The sequence below is a fragment of the Numenius arquata genome, chromosome 3 (genome assembly GCF_964106895.1).
Source record: "Numenius arquata chromosome 3, bNumArq3.hap1.1, whole genome shotgun sequence".
NCBI lineage: Eukaryota > Metazoa > Chordata > Aves > Charadriiformes > Scolopacidae > Numenius > Numenius arquata.
This window is the reverse complement of record NC_133578.1, coordinates 55,406,642-55,428,193: the sequence shown is the minus strand read 5'-3', so window position 1 is coordinate 55,428,193 and position 21,552 is coordinate 55,406,642. Positions and strand designations below refer to the sequence as shown.

At 37.9% G+C, this 21,552-nt stretch overlaps 2 protein-coding genes across 2 annotated transcripts in view; both read right to left on the bottom strand.

Moving 5' to 3' along the window:
* The window catches only part of SPAG1 (sperm associated antigen 1), a 37,655-nt gene extending 21,542 nt beyond the window's left edge, over nt 1–16,113 (bottom strand). The window contains exons 1-10 of the mRNA XM_074145079.1: nt 15,870–16,113; nt 14,223–14,364; nt 13,474–13,633; nt 12,989–13,114; nt 11,323–11,390; nt 9,483–9,601; nt 8,875–8,980; nt 5,275–5,405; nt 4,522–4,628; nt 2,020–2,182 (exon numbers count right to left, since the gene is read on the bottom strand). Coding sequence (XP_074001180.1) covers nt 2,020–2,182; nt 4,522–4,628; nt 5,275–5,405; nt 8,875–8,980; nt 9,483–9,601; nt 11,323–11,390; nt 12,989–13,114; nt 13,474–13,633; nt 14,223–14,362 — 1,120 coding nt within the window. The 5' untranslated portion in view covers nt 14,363–14,364; nt 15,870–16,113. The remainder of the gene's footprint in view (nt 1–2,019; nt 2,183–4,521; nt 4,629–5,274; nt 5,406–8,874; nt 8,981–9,482; nt 9,602–11,322; nt 11,391–12,988; nt 13,115–13,473; nt 13,634–14,222; nt 14,365–15,869) is intronic.
* Nucleotides 16,084–20,651, bottom strand: POLR2K (RNA polymerase II, I and III subunit K). The gene is made up of 4 exons (XM_074145080.1): nt 20,613–20,651; nt 18,620–18,683; nt 17,743–17,835; nt 16,084–17,271 (listed from the first exon to the last, which is right to left on the bottom strand). Exons 2-4 carry the CDS (start codon nt 18,678–18,680, stop codon nt 17,249–17,251), a joined length of 177 nt encoding a protein of 58 aa, XP_074001181.1. The 5' UTR covers nt 18,681–18,683; nt 20,613–20,651; the 3' UTR covers nt 16,084–17,248.
* Nucleotides 20,652–21,552: the final 901 nt, after the last annotated feature.

The following is a 21,552-nucleotide window of genomic DNA, read 5'->3' as shown; positions in this document are numbered from 1 at the left end:
AAGTAAAGACAAAGAATCCAGTTTTATTTGAAGATGTTGATTTCATAAAACATGTTTAGAAAATCAACAAGAGAAATTAAAATAGTGTTATCAATCCCTACTTGTTTTGGAAAGCTGTAAATCAGTTATTACAATGACAATTCCATTTATTTAAGGTCAGAAAGCCCATTACATCAGAGAAATCATGACACGTGGTCAAGACCAGTTGAGAACACAGTGCATAATTCATCAAGGGTGCAGAGAGAGTTTTCGTAGCTATTCAGCTCCTAACAACATTCCCAAAAAAGGACCATCTAGCAGGGAAAAAAACCAAAGTCACAAGAAACACAAGATAGTGGAGTGATACAAGGAAATGCTCTTCAATCTAAGAATGGTTCCAAATCACAGTACTGTCATGTTCAATGACAAAGACCTTAATTTGGTGCTATCAAGTAGAAAATACACTGGAAAAAAAAATCAAGCTAAGCCAAAAAATGTAGCCAAGTGCTGTGGCATCAAGTAAATAATAAGTTTAGTAGGAATGCATGACGTTTGCCAACTAGAATGTGAAATAAATGCAACTACATGACTGGACTGCATGAGCTACTGGACTGTCTGTGACTGCATGTCTAGATGTACAGAGAAGACATATAGGATGCTAAGTCTACTTATTACTGTTAGGTTCACAGAACACATCAGATTTATGCAATAACTGATTTCATATTTGTTTCCAGTTCTACTTTAAAACAGACTAATCTATGAAGATGCTTGCCTCCTAAATCTCAAAAATACTTATGTATATCACATGAACACATGTGATTGACGTCAGTTGACAGTCTTCCCTATGTTTAAAAGCCTAACCTTTCATCAACGGAATGGGAGTCTTCCTATGGAGCTAGAAGGCACTTCATCATCTGAATGCTCCCAATGGACAGGAACCCTAAATTAACTAATATTTAAGGCTAGGGACATGATCCGTCCTTTCTTCCAGGATTTTAGCTGAGAAGACTATTAGTGGATACCTACTGATTTTGAAAAATGTGTTTTCTTTAAATTTGTGCAAATAATGCATTATTAAACCACACATATACAGTCTAATATTCACAATTAAGTTGGAAAACCCACAGACTGATTTAATTTCAAGATAAAGAACTACATAGGCCACAGAAAACATAAAAGCCACAGTTTTCATGCCATGTTACCTTAAAGAGCCAACAGAGATGAGAAAGGGTGGAAATCAACTAAGATAAGTTATTCTGTTGCAGGTTGGAGCCCAGACAGGCAGCTGAATCTAAAAGTAACCTGTCACTGCAAGCCTCAGCAGCCCCTGGTGCTTCACTTCCTCCTACATGTCATATATTCTGATTATGCCCGTAGTTTCATCTCAGCAGTCCTGCAGTTAGTCACACACTAATCCAGGAACGGGAGCTGCACTTCAACTGCTCATAAACTACATACAGTATAAGAATTACAAGTTATTTACCTCTAACACATACTTTTGGAGTGCGGAGATGAATTCTTACATTACAAACCAAAAAAAAAAAAAAAAGATTTATAGTTTTCAGAACAACTAACCAAAACGAATCCAATTACATGCCACTTGATCATTTTTACACCCTTTGATCCAATCAAGGGAGGAAAAATGCAGAAGGAAAATGTGATGGTGGGAAGGCAGAAGAGCTGTGCGAGAGAATGAGCTAAGAAACACAAACTGTTTTCTAACACCAGAAGAAATTCCCACTGGGTCCACATCAAAGGATAGGTACAAAATTACACAGGAAAAGTAGGTGATTTATAGCAACATTTCCCATCTGTCTTTGTTATACCCTTTATAGAAATAATTGCAAAGATGTGTAATAAAACTGGATTCTAGATTTCACACTCATATCAACTTTAAGTAGTGAATGTAATTTTAGTCTCCAAACAGGCAAAATTCTTTGCAAACAAATATAGATGAATTAAGTCAATAAACATTGAAATAGTGAAGGCAATGATTTTTTTCCTCTGGTTAAAATTAAATAGAAAATGACATGACATTACTTTTATTTCTGCTGCTTCTTTCACATTCTTCTCTATTTTCCCCTCTTTCTTCATCATCATCTGAATCCTCTATATCTTGAATAAGTATTCTTTTTCCTTTGCCTTGTGTCTCAGATACAGGCTTTAAACCTTTCAGTTTCTTTTCAACCTCTAGCAGATTTTTCTGCAATAGAGAAAAAACAGCAACAGCAGAAGCCTTTTTTTGTAGGTATATAGATTGTAATTTATATAAACTACATTCTGTTTAATAATCTGCAGATGCTGAAGAGCTATTGAGATACCATGTTACCAATATAAAAACAGAGAAAATAAAAGTGACTTTTTCCAAGAGTCAGTATCAAAACACTCAATTTCTCTCTCTCAGAAACTCAGAAGATATCACACAAATAAATAAGTACCTTTGTTGAATGAACAGCTTAAGCAAAAATAAAGCTAAATTAAAAGGAAAAAAAGTAGATTGTACTATTGTGATATCTGGCATGGTCTACTTGGAAGAAACACATGGAAAGCAGGCTCGTTCCAGACTCTCCAAAAAAGCCTAAAATCAGTTTATCAAAATTTATGCTATGGACAATTTGGTGTCTGATGGATATCTGATGGAGGCGTGTAACTGATAGAACTAGAATGAAAAGAGACAACAGTTTCTTAGCAGCGTAGCAGAAGGACACTCTTGAATAATGAAAAGGTTTGCTCCTCTTGTAAGAACTGCAAATTAGATGATCAAACAGCCTCTCATTCCACAAACATTTTTTGATTACTCAAAAAAAAATACTCCAACTGCACCTTACACTCTCAGAGTAAGACACACCCAACATTATGCACTATTCTGAATTTAATTCAATGCTGTACAAGGAAAAGCCATTTCAATACCCACTTCCTAAAAAAAAAAAGATAAAACAAGGACAGAAACAAGCGAAGGTTCATGTAGACAAAGTACCTTGAAGAATTCCAGTTACTAACAAGAAATTTACCTTTATTTTAGTGACTCCGCACATAAACATTCACTCTGCATGTGTACCATACATTCATATTTAGCTCAAGAGGCTCTTCAGGATTCTCCAAGCAAAGAGCAACTCAAAAAATGCCCTGCTAAACACTGTTACCTCTAGATGTCTCAGCCAAGGTGAAATAGCTGGCACAGATAAGGACAAAGCACAGACGTCTGCTTTCAGCTACAGAAGCATTGCTCAGCAAAGCTAGTAATGCATTTGGACCTCTGGAAGAGTGTACTCAAAATGAGTAAGTATCTTATGTCTGGTACTATAACAAGTCTCAGCACAGCCTATTTGATAATCTTTTCACAAAGACTGTTGCAGGGTTTGTCAACACAGACTCAGGCTATTTAGTCGTTCAGTCTTCTAAATGGAAAAAAAAAAAAACCCAAAGCTCTTTTAGAACTCAAATCTAGAGACAAAAGTGTTTAAAATGAAAGGGGGGGGGGGGGGGGGGAAGCAAAGCAGGCAGATTGATTCCTTGGTTGATGTGAAACTCAGGAACTATTCTGGATGGGAATTTAACTCCAAGAACACCCTAAAAGGGATGAATGTTCTATATGGTGAGTTTGAAATAACAGGCTTGGACTTCTCTTACAGGTACAAGCGATAGCAGTGATCAAATAAGTCCACGGAAAGAAGCTGCCAGCAGCTCAAAATGGGTCAACAAAAAGAGCTGAACAGAATTCAGGTGATGAGGCAATTGCATAGCATCCAAAAGTCATACATAAAAAAAATGGGAAGGCAGCAGTATGATGGACTCCTAATTAACAGGAAAAGAGGAGTTTAGTATCAGAACTGCCTAGTACTGAAGATTCTCAGGACATGTATAGTCCAAATGCAAGGACTGGGTTCTAACCCACAAAACACCCCTAACAAGATACCAACGAAATAACACAGACTAATCCTCTCCTAAATAGCTGAAGTAATAGTAGTACAAAGACCCACCCTGACCTTGAGTTTCCAAAGAAAGCATCCAGCTTTCTTAGATGCAAGAAAGGTACAGATTCATCAGAAAGTATGAAAGGTTTTTCATTCCAGCCGGGAGGTGAGAAATAAGGATTTATAACATCACACTGAAGTGAGGACAGAACACAGGTCCTCTCCTTTTGGGTCACTACAACAATAAAGGTTTGGCATGTCTTTTGAGATGCCACCTATCCCAGTGGATCTTTTTGAGAGAAATTTCCAAATAACTTTCATCAGCTAAGACATTAATGCTGTAAGCATGTTCAGTAGCAAACTTTTAGGCACCCAAATTATGTTAATAAAGAAGATTTGAGTGCCTACAGGTTCTCACAATTAAATAGCGAACAGAAGATCTGGTCACATTCAAGTACCTATGTTCCACCACAGGCACCTCTGTGGTCTTGCAAAACTGATTGCTGGCACAGTAGACCAAGTGTGTCCTCAAAACTTGTATTCAAATCAAACAACATAAACTGTACTCACTTTGTGCTACAACTGCATACAACCTTTTTCTAGTCACATTCAACTCATTTATCTTTACCTTAGCTATAGCGTTTTCTGGTTCAATGCATAATACTTTGTTCAGATCCTCTATAGCTGTCTGGTAATTCTTCAGCTGATTGTGTACAGTGGCACGGCGTATCAGTGCTAGAAAGGAAGAAAGTGTATTATTTATGTATTTAAAGCATAAAACGGATAACAACGCACTATTTTTTCTAGACATTAAGTGTAAAACAGTTTTAAAAATTCTGCTTTTACTTCTTAATGACTGTATCGGTAATAACTGTTCTCAATAATTTTCAAAGATGCAATTTCACATGACACCTTTTGAGATAGGAATCATGAATTGTGAAGCATCTTTTCATATTTTTCCAATTTTTCCCCTCCTCCCATGCAAATATAGTTAGCTACATCCAAGCCCTTGTCTTCAGAAAGGATTAAATCAGCAACTTCCATTGTTTTCATGTCACTTTTAAGGTAATTAAATACTTCAGTGTGGGTATTATGGAAACAATGCTCTGCATGAATACAAGAGGGCTCATACAAAAAACAACAGTTGGCCCCATGCTGCTGCATAAGAATACCCATTACAGATCAACAGGATGCTGTATAAAACTTCCCTGACCCTGAAAATACAGTTAAAATTACTTTTGGGATTTACTCTGTTTCCTTCTTTATGTTGCACTTCATCTAAAGCTCACTGAAATCAACTAACAACATGAACAGATATGTACCATTTTATCTGCTAGAAATAAAATAATACATAGAAAGGCAAATTTATGTTCAAGTTTACCTTTTATATTGTCAGGTTCCATATCTAGTACCTTCTCACAATCCTGCAAAGCACTGTCCCAGTCCTGAAGTTTGATTTCTGCTTGAGCTTTGTTATTATATGCAGCTGCAGTGGGTATTACTGAAATACTCCTGAAAAAAAGGGAGCATTGACCATGGTAGGTTCATAGATAGAAAAACTGAATGTAGAAACACTTCACTATTGGAAACTGAAAACAGTATAACAATATTAATACTGGTACTTTAACACAATAGTGGTTAGAAACTCCTTCCTGCAAGACCAGAGGCAACCACCCACCCAACTAGATTTACCATCTTTAGAGGTCTGTTGCTTGCCAGGGTTTAGATTTGAGATATGGCAGGGAAGATGACATGGCTCATCTGGTCCCTTAAACTATTAATTCTTGCTGCCATCCATGTAGACTCGAATGAAACTGCCGAATGGAACCTTTGAGAATATCAAGAATAACTGCAGAGATCTGGAGGCTATGATGAAAAGAATGGGGGGCTATACAAACTTCTCCTTGATCTTGCTTGTAAAAGGGAAAAGACTCAGGTAGCAGTGGTTGAATCGTCCAGGTCAACGTCTTGCTGTGTGGCTGGTATTTTAGGCAGGGCTTTAGCTTCTACAACAGGGTCATCTCTGAGCAATAAGGACAACTGGGATACATATGACAAAGTGCTGCAAGACAATCTTTGCCAACACTCTGGCTAACCTAGCAAGAAAGACTCTAAACTTTAATGTTCACTGGGAAAAGGGGGCAATAGAGAAATGCTGAGGGAGAGCATACTGGAAGAGACTCTCACACTTTGCTTGTGAAAAAAAAGCATGACTGGAGGACTTTCTCAAGTGCTTGTGCACAAGTGTCAAAGCATGGGAAACAAAAAAGAAGAATAAAAGGGTTGTGTAGCTCTGATCTCATTGGGATAACAGAGGTGCGATGGGATAATCTGTGAGGCTGGAGTGCTGTGATGGAGGCATGCAGGCTCTTTAGAAAGACTAGGAACGTAAGGAGGAGGAGGAAGTGCATTCTAAGCAGTGATTAAATGTGTGAAGGTTTGTCTTGGAACAAGTGAAAGTATGACAAGCCTGTCCAGAGAGCTTATGGGTAAGAATAAGAGGTCAGACTGACATGGTGACATCATGGTAAGCACCTTCTTCAGACTGCCTAATGAAGAAGAGCCAGCAGATGAAGTCTTCTTCAGGCAAGTAGAGGAAGTCTCACAATTACAGACAGGCTCTGGTTCCTGTGGGGGACCTGAATGACCCTGGTATCTGCTGGAAGGGCAAAATGACAAGGCACAAGAAATCTATGAGATTTCTGGAGCGTGTTGAAGACAACTTCTTGAAACAATCAACAAGGTGATGAGGGGGAATGCTCTGCTGGAATTGTTACTCACAATCAAGATCTGGTTGGGAATGTAAAAGTTGATGACAGCCTTGGCTGCAGCAACCCTAAACACTGCAATGGGCTGCCCAGAGAGGTTGTGAAACCTCCATCCTTGGAGATACTCAAAACTTAACTGAACAAAGCTCTGAGTAACCTGATCTAACTTGGCCCTGCTTTGAGAGCCGGTTTGCAGAAAATATCATTCAGAGGTTGCTTCCAACCTGATGCTGTGGTACAACTGAAATGACTTAAGCAGAGTGATTTCACTAGAGGTGTGCAGAAAAATAGGCAAGATCCATTTTAAAATCACATCAGCATAACAGAACCATGTCAGAGCACATCCTCTGCAAAAGTTTTGAATCTCTTTAGAAATGAGAGAGAGGTTTAAGATTTTTTTGTAAAATAAAAAGTACTCCCTATGTTCACCTTAGAATAGTAGGCCTCACAAGACAAACAAAATGAATAACTGTACCCTAATTATTTTTACATAGAACCCTACTCTTTTTCCCTTTTTATCCATATACAAATAACCTCTTCAGACTATTATCAATTCACCCAAAATATTTTATTTAAATATTTCAAAATGTAAGAAAATGGGAATTTTCAGATGGTGTTAGAAAAGTGCCCAGTTAGAACAGTATGCAGTGTCAAAAATATATATATTACAGAAGGTGTACAATACCCCATGGACACTGAATATGGAAAGACTCTCCATTAGGAAGGATTCTGCCCATCCTTATTAATTAATACCTTATTTATGCCCCAAAAGCAGGTAGTTTTACTTATTTTTAGATTATGGATTTGTATTTTATTTATTGTATATGAAATACAGCTATGGATGTTTTTTATATTCATGTTCATGTATTAAAAAAAAAAAAAAAAAAACAAGAAAGATGCTAAGGCTGCAAGAACAAAAAAAAATACACATCAAATACCTCAGTTCAAACAGCCTGGATATCAACACCTTTGTGCAAATATATACATCAACAATCTCCAGGTAAATTTTCATAACCTGTTCTACAAAACCCTGCCTCCTTCAGTGATGGTATGAATGGTGCTTCCTAAACACAAATCTGTTCAATATTTATTTTATTATTGTTGCACACAATTTATTCCTATTCATTATTTTCTCCATACTTGCCTGCACTGACCACAGACACATTAACTTTCTCATAAATGTTTTTTTGAGAATATCACACTATAATATCATAGCCCATAAATTATCTTAACACTTCATCTCACAGTACTGCCATACCATTACCCTCAGTTTACACTAGCAATTAATACACCAAGGTCCCCATATGCTCTCAATTTCTAAGTTACAACTTTGACACTTCTAGGGACTGTGGTTTTTTTAAGTCCTTATCATTTCAAAGCACAAACATGAAATCAAGTTTCCTTTGACGTTAGTTTAATGTAGGAGCATCAGCAGTTTTGCAAGTCAGACCTCTAGCATCTCAAAATGAGTAATCTGCAAATGAGAAACAAATGTTGGTCGCATGTGAAAGACCTGTTTTGCATAAATGGCATCATGCTTGAACACTGTGAAAAGGGAAGAGAAAAAATTTAGTTATCCCACGGCAACATTCAAATACATTAACTGAAACACTGTATGTCTCTTCCTGTCATGCTCAATTCCATTCACCTTGAACCTTTCTACTTTTGAAACAATTACAACAGAGGTCCTGTAGAAACCACCTCTATTTATATAAATAAAGACAAAGTCTTTATTTCGACACTAAATAAGGCAAGCAACCTGTAAGAGTCTGTTTGGGTTTTTTTAATCCTGTGTTTATATACCTTTTTTCTGGACTGCTACTAATTACAGACAGTGTTGTGATGAAGCTGCACACAATGATTTTTCTTTCTGCTAAGATGAGGTCATTAAATCAATTTTACTTATTAACAATTGAGACTATCCTACTGATATTGCTTATCCTTGTTTTTTGGAAACTTGCCCTTGAATCTCAATGGTTTTGAAAAATCTGAAGAAGTTTGTGACACCTGCAGATTGCATCCCATCACTATCCACTTCTCTTCCTGATAAATAAAAATTTAAGTATTCTTCTGTCAAAACTTTTTGCCCTTTTGAAAATAATCTAATTGTCACTAGTTGCTCCAGTAAGAAGTTCCTTTAATTGCATTGGTCTAAAAATAATATGCACAGGTAATAGTCACTAAAATAAAAGAACACAATAGTATTTACCCACCGAGTATAATAAGTCACTGCTTCCACAAAATCGCCAATGGCAAAGGCTTCATTGCCCTTTTCTTTTTCACGAGTAGCAATAAAAATCTTCTCTTTCATTGTCATGCCTAGAAAAAAATATTTACACATAACAACAAATATCAACTTGCACAGATGCAAATGAAACAGCTAAAATACTTTAATGTATGAATGTCATAATCTGTATATTATTTTTTTAAAAGGACATGGCTTACTAAAAGATAAATTTGTATTCTATTTTCTGTAATAAAAATCTAAATTCTTCTAACAGGCATACAAGTCAGAATGCAGGATGAAACCAGTTGGCTAACTTCTACCACTGCTTTATAATAGCAGAAGTATGCTTTACTACTTTACCCTGTGCTCTCAACCTAAACATAACATAAATGTTTTAACTGACTATTAACACCGACTAGATTTTTTTTTTTCAAATATGGCTTCAAGCTCAGTTGACCTCCTTCTGCCATCTCTAGGGGTATATGAAAAATATATAAAGACACTTTTAACTATAATATGCTTCTTCAGTTTGTATTCACACTCTACAACACAGTATTACAATTAAAGAAAAATTATATGTTTCTAAGACATTACCAGTTGTGTCTATTTTCTTTTCAATTATAGGTAGACTGGGCCTACTAAAGAATCTTGCTTTTGAGTTATTTTCTTCACAGCCTTCATCAATTTTAGAACACTCCTGTTCCACATCGAACCTTAAATTAAAAAAAAAAAACCAAACAAATTCAATAGTGCTGCATAGCAAGACTCCTCTACTAATAGAAAGGTATTTTATATTTCCATTATAAACCAAAGGAAAGGAGACTAGTTAGGAAAAAGATGTTTAGCCTTATCTCCTTTCCTTGTGTTGGGGTTTTTTCGTGTTTGTGTGTGTGTGTGTGTGTGCACGTGCCTCCCCTCTTCCTCCTCCCTTCTGGTTAAAACCAAACAAATAAAATGAAGAAAATGCCTGTCTCGCCTCCTCGCCATCCCTCCAAAAAAGACAGGTAAAATTTAAGAAATAGTATCATCAGCTCCGATCCCAGTCCTATCAAACATCTCTATTAACCTTTGCCAAAATATCTAAGAAACAGCTTCAAAGCAATTAATACTGTAAACATGAGAGAGATTTCAAAATAGTCTCAGGCACTTCCAAGGCTACTTTGTAAAAGTTTTTGAAAACAGTGTTTAGGAATTTATATAGAATAAATATTGCTGCCATAGTCCTATTAAAAAAAATACAGTAATAACAAATTCCTACACTGTCTAGAAACACTGCACTCACTGCTTTACTGTTTAGGACAATGAAAAATAGCCTTTGTTTTCCACAATAATCTTGATTATATGAAAAATTTCTATCTGAAATAGACACAATTTTCAAAATTTATCCAATTCAAAATGTTTTCAAGTAAGACTAATTGCTCTCCATTTTGATTCTGATCTTTTTCTAGCTTAGCTTCACCTTTTTATTATGTTATCCACATTTCAAAGTAAGTTTTTAAAATATGCAGTGAAACATTTTGTTCAGAAATTGTATAAACAATTATTTGAAGGTTTTGAAATTATCCTCAAAATGTTCTGAAAACACAATATGCTTCAAACTGGAAAATTTCTTCCAAACAACTTCTGTTTCAGTATACTTGTATAATCCAAAATAAATACATTATATGGGAAAATTCACAAACTGTAGTATTATCAGCCTGCTAAAGCTCTTAAAGATTGAGTACATAAAGCTGTCAACAAAATCCCCACATGATTAAATGATATGGAGGAAAGAGGGATGAAAGAATAAATTGTTGCAGAAGTTATTTTGATAACCTGTTTTGTTTGTCCACATTTGAGCAGGAAGATTCCAATTTCTGAAACATACGTGCATGAAAATAACTTATACACACAACTGTTTGTAAGAACAGCGTCTTATGCAGGCAGGGTGTTTGGAGGGGTTTTGGGGTGGAGTGACCCATTAAGAGTTTCATTCCCCAAACCCCACAGTCTCTAGATTTAGCTCCCTATCTACTGTACTGGAAACTTGTGCCCATGTTAAATAACCCTCGAAGTGTTTTCAGACTGATAAATTAAGCTAATTGTAATTCCTTGCTTTTACATACCTCCATAGATTTTATCTTAGCTGTTGAAAGGAAAAATGAAATCTGAAATAAAATCACTTATTTATATTTTCTGCTGGCTTGCTCTATTTCACATAGCTTGTACAAAAGTATAGACTAGTTTGTTCTGTTGTTAGCACGACAATGCATCATTTGCATTTTAAAAGATCATTTATTATGAAAAAATGAAGTTTCACCGTGTTATAATTCCCTGAAATGTTGACCTTAATACTATGTTTCTGGAAAAAACACTGAAAAAGAACCACAGTGTTCCATTATTAAGCAAATAAATAAGACTTAATAAAAATGTCAATATAAAGGATTTAACATACTTGTCCCATTCACTGTAATCCCGTGGTATGTTTTTCTTGTTTCTTAGTTTGTTTTGCAATTTTTTGTTCTGAAAGAGAAAGAGCCAGCCTGTAAGACAATTTTTTTAAAGTGGCAATTCACAGCCTTTTTTAGGTTTTGTTTCTGCAATACATATTCCTAGTAACTAACACTATTCATGACTAATCTCAGCATAGTCTTGAAAACTTAATTAGTCCATGTATTTTACATATCATTGTAATTTAAGGAACTCCTCAGTCTCACATTTTCTCTCCACTGCTCTGTTACATGTCACAGAGGCACTGAATATAACTTTCAGATAGAAGACTGCTCTTCCTAATTAGTATCTTGTGCTGCCGTCTTCCAAACCATCCTTTCAACACAGCAAGGGAGAGCTCAGCCTTGGGAAAGCCCAGCCTTGTGATGAGGTGTCTGAGATTGAATCAGTAACCTCGTTCTAGGCTTGCCATTTCCAAGAGAATGCAAGGCACAGATTTTTATAGTCTCTGGAACCCTGACAACAAACGTACAAATGTTTGACTTCAAAATAGTGTCTAGACTTCTTTTGACTATTTCACACTCCACTCAAGCTAATTCCCAAGATGATTCTATATCTTAGACAAGCTCCATCATTGAGTTTTGCCTTACTTAAAATTTATTATTAGGACCTTCCTGCAACAATCAGTCCCAATAACAGATTTGACTGACTTGTATCGCAACCCATCTCCTACTCTAATGGAACCTATTTTCATAGCTGGCACCTTTGGCATCTCTTCTACCTCTGCCATGAGACTGTATTTCTGATATGTCCCTCCCTGCTTGTTGACTTCAACAATACTTAATAGCAAGGTGTGGTTCCAAACAGGTATTCCACAGCAGAACAGCCAGTTCAAAATATTCCCATCTACTCTGTCCTGGCCATTCAGCCCTCCTCTTACCTTGCAATCCATCATTAACTGAGTTAGATCAATGTAATTAATTGTGGAGTTGCAGACTTATAATCATCTGGGTCCAAATAAACAATTTGATAGAGATTACAGTACAATCCCTAAATGTCTGTGCCAGTTCAACTGAGTATGGGATAAACTGGACCAAAGAAACAAGTGGCAATTTCTTAAACTAGCTTTACCAGTGGTGACATTGTAACAAGGAAATACTTCTGCAGTTGGATGTAAACACCTCAATTTATATAATGCAAATGTGACCCTTCCCGTAAACACTTCTAACTATCTATAATGTTAGGTTACACGAACTTTTATAGTATATAACTTCAGAATTACTTTTAATGTTCCCAGTCTTTCAAGAAGCTAGACAAAATGACAAGTACATTTAGTGATCAGCATGTGTTTAGAGGAGGTAACTCCTAAACATGGCTTCCTGAAACATGAGTTACCATTATGTACGCATCCTGGTGTATATTAAAAACTTACTTTGCTCCAGAAGTGAATTCTTGATCAGAATTAAAACATTATTAGAAGACATATGCTAGTACTAAGTAGTCACTTTTGCTTAAGCATTGGTCTCTTGCAAAGGAACTTAAAGGTTTTTACTTTCTGGTTAACAAAATAAACCTAGTAAGAAAGACTCAATGACTAGAAGTTTGTACATATAAAATTTCCCGATTTTAGAAAGACATATAATTAACATATCTTAGAAAACTGGAGATACCTGATTAGCAGGAAGATAGCTGCTAGAACAACGAATAGGAGGCAATTTATCTTGTCTTTCATGCAGTGCATCTGTTCTCAGGTACTGTGGTTTTTTATCATCTTCATTCATTTCTGTCACCCAGCTCTGGAAATAAATAATATATTTGTACCTTAAAGCAGTAGAGCAGATATACTTCATAGTCTACAACAGTGCATCTATCCTTATAATGCACTGTTCTTAATGGGGAAAAGCAATTAAGACAAAGAGCAATTGTGGCTTTTTGAACAAAAATTAATCTATAAAAAAAAAAAATCTGTAGAGTTAAAATGGGCATTAAGGATTCAGTGACATTAATTCAAGAAAATAACAAAAAAACAACATAATCCTTTGATCATTTCCTCATTTAATCAAATAATTACATTCTGCTTAGGCACAAGAAGAGGAAGATTGATACATCAAAGTGATTATATTACTGACCATTATAAATTAGAGTTATACTGTACCATCAGTTCACCATTAATTGTTTCCCATTCTTCAGCTGTGAAATCAGAAGCTGTGGCTGCAGGCTTATCTTTTCTCAGAGCTCTGCTCCTTGGATCTAAATGCTCGATACGCTTTTCACAAAACAGTGTAAGTTCAGGATAACATCCCTCTTCACCAGACCTTCAAAATGCAAAGATAAAAAAGTTACAAAAAAGACTAAACTGCACTGCATTCTCCATATTTTTCCTCCACGTGTAGTCTCTTTGTAGCTACCACAGTCACTGCAGAGGACTATTTTCCTCTTACAACTGAATTCTGCTACCATATAATAACATTTTGATCCGAAAATTCCAATGAGTCAACCTTCAACCACTTTCCAATGGACAGACATACACAGTTGAAAATTATCATCACAGTGCTAATAAAAAAATGCTCGTGTCATTTTCAGCAAAAGTTAAACAGGCATCTGAAATTACCACAAACAGGCAGGTAAGATGGCTTAAGGGCAGAACAAAAACTCAGCAGCAGCATTTGAGAAAAACCTGGCATTGAGTTACTCAAATCTTTTGAATGATTAAAACAGGATTTGGATTTCTAGTGTTATCATTTGGATACTTTTAAAATTGTTACTTTAACTTTGTATTTTAATTTTTAAATGAGAAACTCACAAAGAGGTTCAAGACAAATAGAGTATTTATGTACAGGTTCCTTCAAATTTTGCACAACAGGAATATAATTAGTAATGAAGTTAGGAAAATATAATGTTTACCTTAATACCCTGAGAATCTTTTCCAGGTGTTTAACATCTGTGCATTTTTCAATGAACTTGTAGTCCAGATGACCGATTGGTATTCGATATGTTTTAGTGGTTCCTTGGTCCAGAAAATATGGTACTGACTCATCACCCATAGCTAAATATAAAAAGAAAAAAAAATGTAGCAACTCTGTAAGCACTTAGTTATATTTTGAAGCAATGCTAATTAAATGAATAACCCCTCTCAGGCTCAGAAGTACTACTGTTATGCAAGCAGACCTACTGCCACAAAAAAAAATTTCACATTTTAAGACCTGATCACACAAACTGACAGAAGTATGGTTATACATGAGAGATGCTTTGTAAAAAGAATATGTACAACTCTATCACTTCTGCAAAGCAGAAGAAGTCAGAAAGGACTGGTTAAAGAAAAATTGCCACCATTTTTTTTTGCCTACCACATTCTCTGTTTTTCGTTGAACACAATATGGTATTATCTATTTTAAGCAAATGTGGCTGGGATGAAGGAGAAGATGGTGCAGAACCCTCTACCTTCTTTCAGAGAGAAGATGTTAACCAACTCAGTGTATCTAATGGAATGAAAACCTTTGCCTTCTCTGTGGCCAAAATAAATCAAATTCTTTGTCTTCCCTCACTAACTCCATTTTCTGGGCCTCTAACTATATTACTGTACTAATCCAAATCTTTTCCAGTAAGTCTGTAACTGATGAACTGAGGTGTTCAAATTGGACACTTCCTGTACCTTTGATCTACTTATCTTCCATCTTTTTCTATTTTGATTCCAAGCTCTAAGGAGCAGTATTTCTTGTTTTCTCCCATGTTACATAGTGCTGAAAGTGATCAGTTATTTTTAACGAGTACAATGAAGGCTGCTAGCTAATGTGTGATAACAACTATGTATGGATATAAACCAAACTGAAATAATTGCGTTCTAATGTCTAGCATAATTACACATAGTAATTTGTAGTTGCAAAAAAATGTTTACAATACAGTATCACTTAAATAATAATTGGTCGTAGCTAATTAGGTATTGTATAAAGACAGGATTCTGCCCCAAAAATTTACAGTTTCAGTACAGGAAAAGAAACGACATGTATGGAGAGACAGAAATTTCACAGGAAAGTATGGGGTTGGAGTAAAAAGCAAGAGAGGCACTCATCACGAAACTGCAATATTTTCTCTCGTATTTCACGTTAGGAGGAATAAAATTGCTCCTTTCCTCGAGTGCCCGGAGCAGCTCTCGGGCGATGCGGTAACGAGGAGACCTGGCTTGCACCGCCTCAGCACAAGGCGCCTCTCTCCTCCGGCCGGCTGCCGGCAGCTCCCGAAGCCGCAGCGCCGTACCCTGTTTCGCGCCCGCCGACAAGACAACTTCCACCCCCCGAAGCCAGGAATTTACCTTGAAATCCCCCCCAAAAGAGCTCCCCTCACAACAACAGCCGGAGCCGGGGCAGCGCGGCCAGCCCGTGCCTAGCAACTGTTGCTATGTACAACATGGCGGCCGGCGGCGCGCAGGGAACCGGGCACGACGGTGCGGACACGGGGCTGCCCTCCCCAGTCACCCCCTTGGGAGGGTCCCACAGAGCCCTTGCCGAGCTCCAGCGGCGACACTGGCGTCGTGTGGCGGATTCCAACGCCCACCTGCCCGGTGTGAGCTGTCTCCGGGATACGGACGCCACCCGGCCGCGCCTCAGCCAAGGGACGCCGGCGCCGCACTCGCCGCCGCGCATGCGCGGCAGGGCTCCGGCGGGGTTCGGGGGGTGGGCCGCGGGCGGGAGCGGGGACCCGCGGCCCGGGCTGAGGAGAGCGGCGGGGGACGGAAATACAGCTTTAATAAAACATCACCTGTTTGTTTCCAATGCAGTATTTTATTTCGCTTAGCACAGCCCGTTATCGTTTATACTCGAGTGTATCTGGCTTCCAACGAAAAACCTAGATAAGAACTGTAACAGCTAAGATCAGATAAGAGGCCTAAGAAAATCTTAACCAAACAGCTCCAAAAAAAAAACCAAACCCTCAAGAATGCTTTTTCATCCCCTAAAATGACCCACTGTCGTTCATTTATGAGCCTGGTTTATGATCATGCAGTCTGTAACAAAGATGCCTCACTCACTCATAAAAGTTAAACACACCATCTCAACGTTAACAGCGTCATTAACACCATCACAACTGATATTTACAAGATTTAAGGAGGCTAAATTATCATCAGGTGCAGTCAGCAGTACTTTGTAGTACGCCTTAGTGATAAGGATATTTTAGTATTACTTCACAGCCATTCCAAATAGATAAATGCAAAAAGTTTTGGCTCATCCATCCTAAACAACCACTTTGATCTTTTTAATACAGACCCCTGAGAAGTCACCTGAAAAAGCAAAACAAGTCGCTATTTTAGTTTCGGGACGCTACCCAAGTTATCTTTATAGCACAGACCTAATCCTTCCCTTGAGTAAAACCAGGTCAAGAAGCACTTTGTGAATTTCTGTTTACACAATGCTTCTTAATATTAATCTTGCCTCCCTCCCCTCTTCTTTTCTGAGAGATGATTTTTTTTGACACTTCCTCCACAGCTGGGTGCCCGAACTGGGTGCTCTCAAGTCCTTTGAGATTTGCTCTTTTGAAAATTTAGGTCTGTATTTCAGACCTAACCTCGTGCAGCCTATTTATTTTCAGTAGAATTAATTCAAACCACAGTTATGCAGTTCGTAGGAGTCCAAAGAACATTTAACAAAATTAAAATGCAAATAAAGTTTAGATGAGAGTAACAAAGACAATGTTAACTCAAAAAGAACACAATACTACTGAACTTAAACTACTACATACTCTGACTACAACTTGAACGACAGCTTTAGAAATCTATTGCTGGAAGACAGGAAGACAAAATTTAGTATCACGGTAAAATTTAATATTTCAATATCTTAAAACACAAATAAGAGCGTGCATTTGTACATCAATGGATTTACAGAGCAAAGTTATCAGAAAGATTGAACTGCAGCATAAAGTCACTGTATCTTCAGCAGAAATCATCTGGCATCAAAAACCACCACTGGAATAGTGCAGTTAAAGGAAAAAAAAAAGTGTTGAAATGGTTGAAAAAAGATCAGGGAGAAAAAGGGGGGGAAGAAAAAAAAAAAACACACAAAAGAGAGACTGCCTAAATCTAAAGTCACAACTAACTACATAAAAGCATTTCAAGACTCATCTTTAATTAACCCCACAACACCTTCCTTTTGTTGTAAGGCTGATTAACATACTGTTCATAGTACCTCACCCAGCAAACTACCATGACTTACTATATTTTGCATAAAAATAAAGGAAAAAAAAGAGAGAAAGTGCCAGGAAAGAAAACAAGATCCCCAGTCACGTTGCAGAGATTTCCCCACGGTACTTTGCTCTGCTCTACTGATTTTTGACCTTGAAGGATTCTTCCATAATTACTCAAATCTTCAATTTTGTTTCCCTTATGGACCTTGTCTCCATCCACAGCTTCCCAAATGCATTCCATGTAAAAGGATACATCTTTTTGTCCTTTTCTTGTACATTATTCTGTAGCCACATTCTCTGCATCTGATAGGATCTCTTGCCTTTATTTCGTTTTCCGTATGACATTCTGATGCAAAGGAGGAAAAGAAAGGGAGTGGGTAAACAAAAATGGCATTGTTAATGCACAGATAACTTTTGAAAGTTGTAACAGTCAAATTCCAATTTGTGGTAAACAAAACATTATACAAAAATAATTGTAGTGAATTTTTACCAAGAGCTGAATGATATAAAGATACTGTGCAAAAAAAATTAGCAAACTTCACATATTAAGATCAAAGAGGACCTTGCTAGAAATCACTAAATTATTACTGCACAGAATACATTCCATTCCTGATACAACTAGACTGTCTACTAATGGAAACTTCAGCTCAGCCCCCTAAAGCCCCAAGTTTATTTTCTTAAGACAAAATATTTGAGACTCCTGAAGTGACAACTCAAATTGATAAATTTTTAAGTTGATGACTCATATATAGGTAAGAGAGAATTTGACTACTGCACTTCAATAAAAGCTGAGTGACCAGACAACATTTTCAGAAAAAACTCTCCAAGATGCACTAAACAGAAGGTCCACCATCTGCACCACAAACAGACACTTAGAGAAAGCGTCCTCTGAAGACAGAGGACCTCCATAGAGCAACACAAGCTCTAGTGAATTACTTCCAGATCGCCATCCATATAAATGCTATATAAGTGGTACCATCAGTGTGTAAAGCTTTCAAGAACATCAGGATCCACGCTGCAACTACTTGTGTTTATGTATTCTTCAGTATAATGATTATGCGTTCTTCACTATTAAAACATATAAGTAAAACAAATGAAAAAAAAAAAAAGCATTGATGTCTTGTCTTTACCTCCACAAATGTAAATCATCGGCTGCTGCTTTGGAGGTTGAACATCCTTCTGGGAATCCATGTTCTAAACAACAAAAAAAAACCCAAAACAACCACAACATGCACACCAGTTTGGGGTTTTTCTTAAATTATTTTTTCAACGCATATCACAACCATTTCAGTATGGGGGGCCTACAGGAGAGATGGGGACAAACTTTTTAGCAGGGCCTGGTACAATAGGGCAAAGAGTAATGACTTTAAATTAAAAGAGGGAACATTTAAACTAGACATGGGGAAGAATATTTTACAAAATTATTTACAAAATATTTTACAATAAGGGTGGTGAAACAATGGCACAGGTTGCTCAGAGAGGTGGTAGATGCACCATCCCTGGAAACATTCATGGTCAGGTTGGATGGGGCTCTGAGCAACCTGATTTAGGTGAAGTGCAGGGGGGTTGGACTAAATGACCTTTAAGGGTCCCTTCCAACCCAAGCTGTTCTATGATTCTATGAATATCTCAATCTAAAGCTAACAGAAGATGAAAAACATCCTTAAAAGTAAATATAACAAATTCCATCTGTATTTAATACACAGGACACTGGGTAATTCACATTGGAAGAGACTTCAGAAAGCCATCTAGTTCAATTTCTCAAAAGCACAGTAAAATCAAGTTTCTCAGAGCTTTACCAATCTGGTAGAGAAAGCCTCCAAAGATGGAGATGGCACAACATTTTCTATTAAACAGGATTTTAAACATTAAAGCCCAATGAATATTTTCTTTCCTCCCTCCTGCCAATGGTAAGAATTTCGTTGCTGGAAACAGATATAATTTCTTACGTATCACTCATATAACAACAGTGCTATCATAAATAAGATAAGCCTTATCATATTCCCTCCCCACCTTCCCTCCTCCCCGGAACAACACTTTCTAACCTAATCCACCTTTTCATTGAACTAAGGGATTAGAAATCCTGGGAACAGACTGCAGGTAGAAGAGTAAAACCCAAACAAAATGAGGGGCCTGAGAGAAGAAATTCCACCCTCAAAATCCTAACATAGGTGTGTATGATTACCAAACTGATCAAGAGTTCAATAACTCAGCGGTACCCTACAAACACCTCTTAATGCCCTATAACGGTTTTGATTGTTCAGACTTATTTGGAAACAAGTATTCCTTCAAAGTATCAGACTAAATAGTTACATATACTCCACAAACGTTCTACCAAGCTTTAAGTAATCCTATCCTAACACATAAATATGGTTGCAATCACAAATTTTAAAGGTTGCTGCTGTAACCACTAGCGATAGTAAACCGTTTTTTTTCACCTAATGCCACTCTATACTAGAACATGATTATCTCCTTGTAATTTTTATTGAGGTTGCTGCTTTCTGTGCTGCTGTTCTGCCTGATATAGAAAACAAGAATTCCTAACACTTATGCCAGTGAATAGCCTTCATGATACTTCTTTATGAGCATGACTTTCGGATACTTTTGCTTAATATTATCTCCCTGATCTTCACAGTTTGTTTCAGTATAAATTCAACCAGGAAAACTAGGATCTTGAAAACAGAAGGACAAGATTGACCAAAACAGTTCATCCTTTAAGAAAGCCTGATCAGCACTTGACAAACCACTTTGATAAAACACTCTATTTGGGAAAACTGGAGATAATTCATTAAACTCTATAGCTTTCAAGTAAAGTTTTACTCTACAATAACCATAGTGGCCCCTTATCCATGTGTGTTATAGTCTTTTTGTGCCGGTACATTACACTAAGATACAAGCAGTCACCCATTAGCACCTGAAAACAGCAGCATCTCCCTCTGAGCCCACAAAGGAGGACAGGCCGCCTTCCTCACCGGCCCCTTAGCCCCAGACACCCCAACCCGCCCCAAATCCGAACCCGGGCCTCCCCTACCGCCCAGCGCGGCTTTTACGCAGGAGGGAAGGGAGCCACCGGCTCCGAAAGGAGGGGGACGAAACCCCAGGGGAGCCCGAACCCGCGCTCACCTGGGCAGGCAGTGGCGCCGGCCTCCTCGTCTCCTCAGCGCCGGTTGATGACGCCACGGGGGGCGCCGGCTGATGACGCCACACGGGGCGCCGGCGGAGGCGGGGCCGGTGCAGTCGGTGCGGGTCCCTGCCGGCGTTGGGCGCCGCGGCCGGTGTTAACCACTTCGGGGGAAAGCACAGGGTATCGTGTGGCGTTTTTTAACAGAGAAGCTTCCGCGCGAGCAGCAGCGCCGGTCCCCTGCGAGGGAAGCAGGCGGCTGCGGGGTTAGACAAATACAATAAGAGCCGCCGTTCTCGGTATTTTTATTCGGCCGTTTTACCTAAAATCTGTGGAGAAAACCCACATCTCGGTATTTTAGTCTGGTGGGCGGTATCGTACGTAGCCATATGAAACCAAAACCGACAAGCCGCGAGACTACGTACTGTCACAGCGAGGTCGTGTTGCGAAAGACGTTGGAATGTCGGCGATTCCCGCCCGTGCCGAGCTGAAGCAGCGCAGAGGACTAGTTAGTTAGCTCAGGTTAGTTTCACTAGTCCGACACGACGCCGGCTGCCCCCTCAGTCACTGGCAGCGTGAATTTTGAGTCTTCGATGGGCATTTTGTAGAATTAGCTATGTCTGCTCCCTTCCTGGAAAAATGTTCCACAAATACTGCGTTTTGTGAATATGCCGATTTAAACGACTTCATCGTTGAAAAGGTTCCCTGGTTTAAGGAAGGGTATTTCTTTCTCTATTTCAGAATTCTGGTTAAAAATTGTTTCCTAAGCACCCGAATGCGTTGATATGTATGAGGTTTTATCAGTTGTAATTTATTGCTATTATTCTCAGAGTAGCAAATCACCACCTTACACCACCCATGGCTTATCTAAAATAAACCTGAGGGATGATAAATAGTTGCGGGTTTTCCGCATTTTGTATTTGAGTTAGGCGTAATGAAGAC

Bases quoted from the DNA above. Each gene is read 5' to 3' on its own strand.
- POLR2K (XM_074145080.1), bottom strand. From the start codon at position 18,680: ATGGATTCCCAGAAGGATGTTCAACCTCCAAAGCAGCAGCCGATGATT. The intron at 17,836-18,619 runs GTAAAGACAAGA...CCTTTGCATCAG, and splicing joins GATGATTTACATTTGTGGAG to AATGTCATACGGAAAACGAA. The intron at 17,272-17,742 runs GTATCCTTTTAC...GCACTATTCCAG, and splicing joins CAAGAAAAGGACAAAAAGAT to TGGTGGTTTTTGATGCCAGA.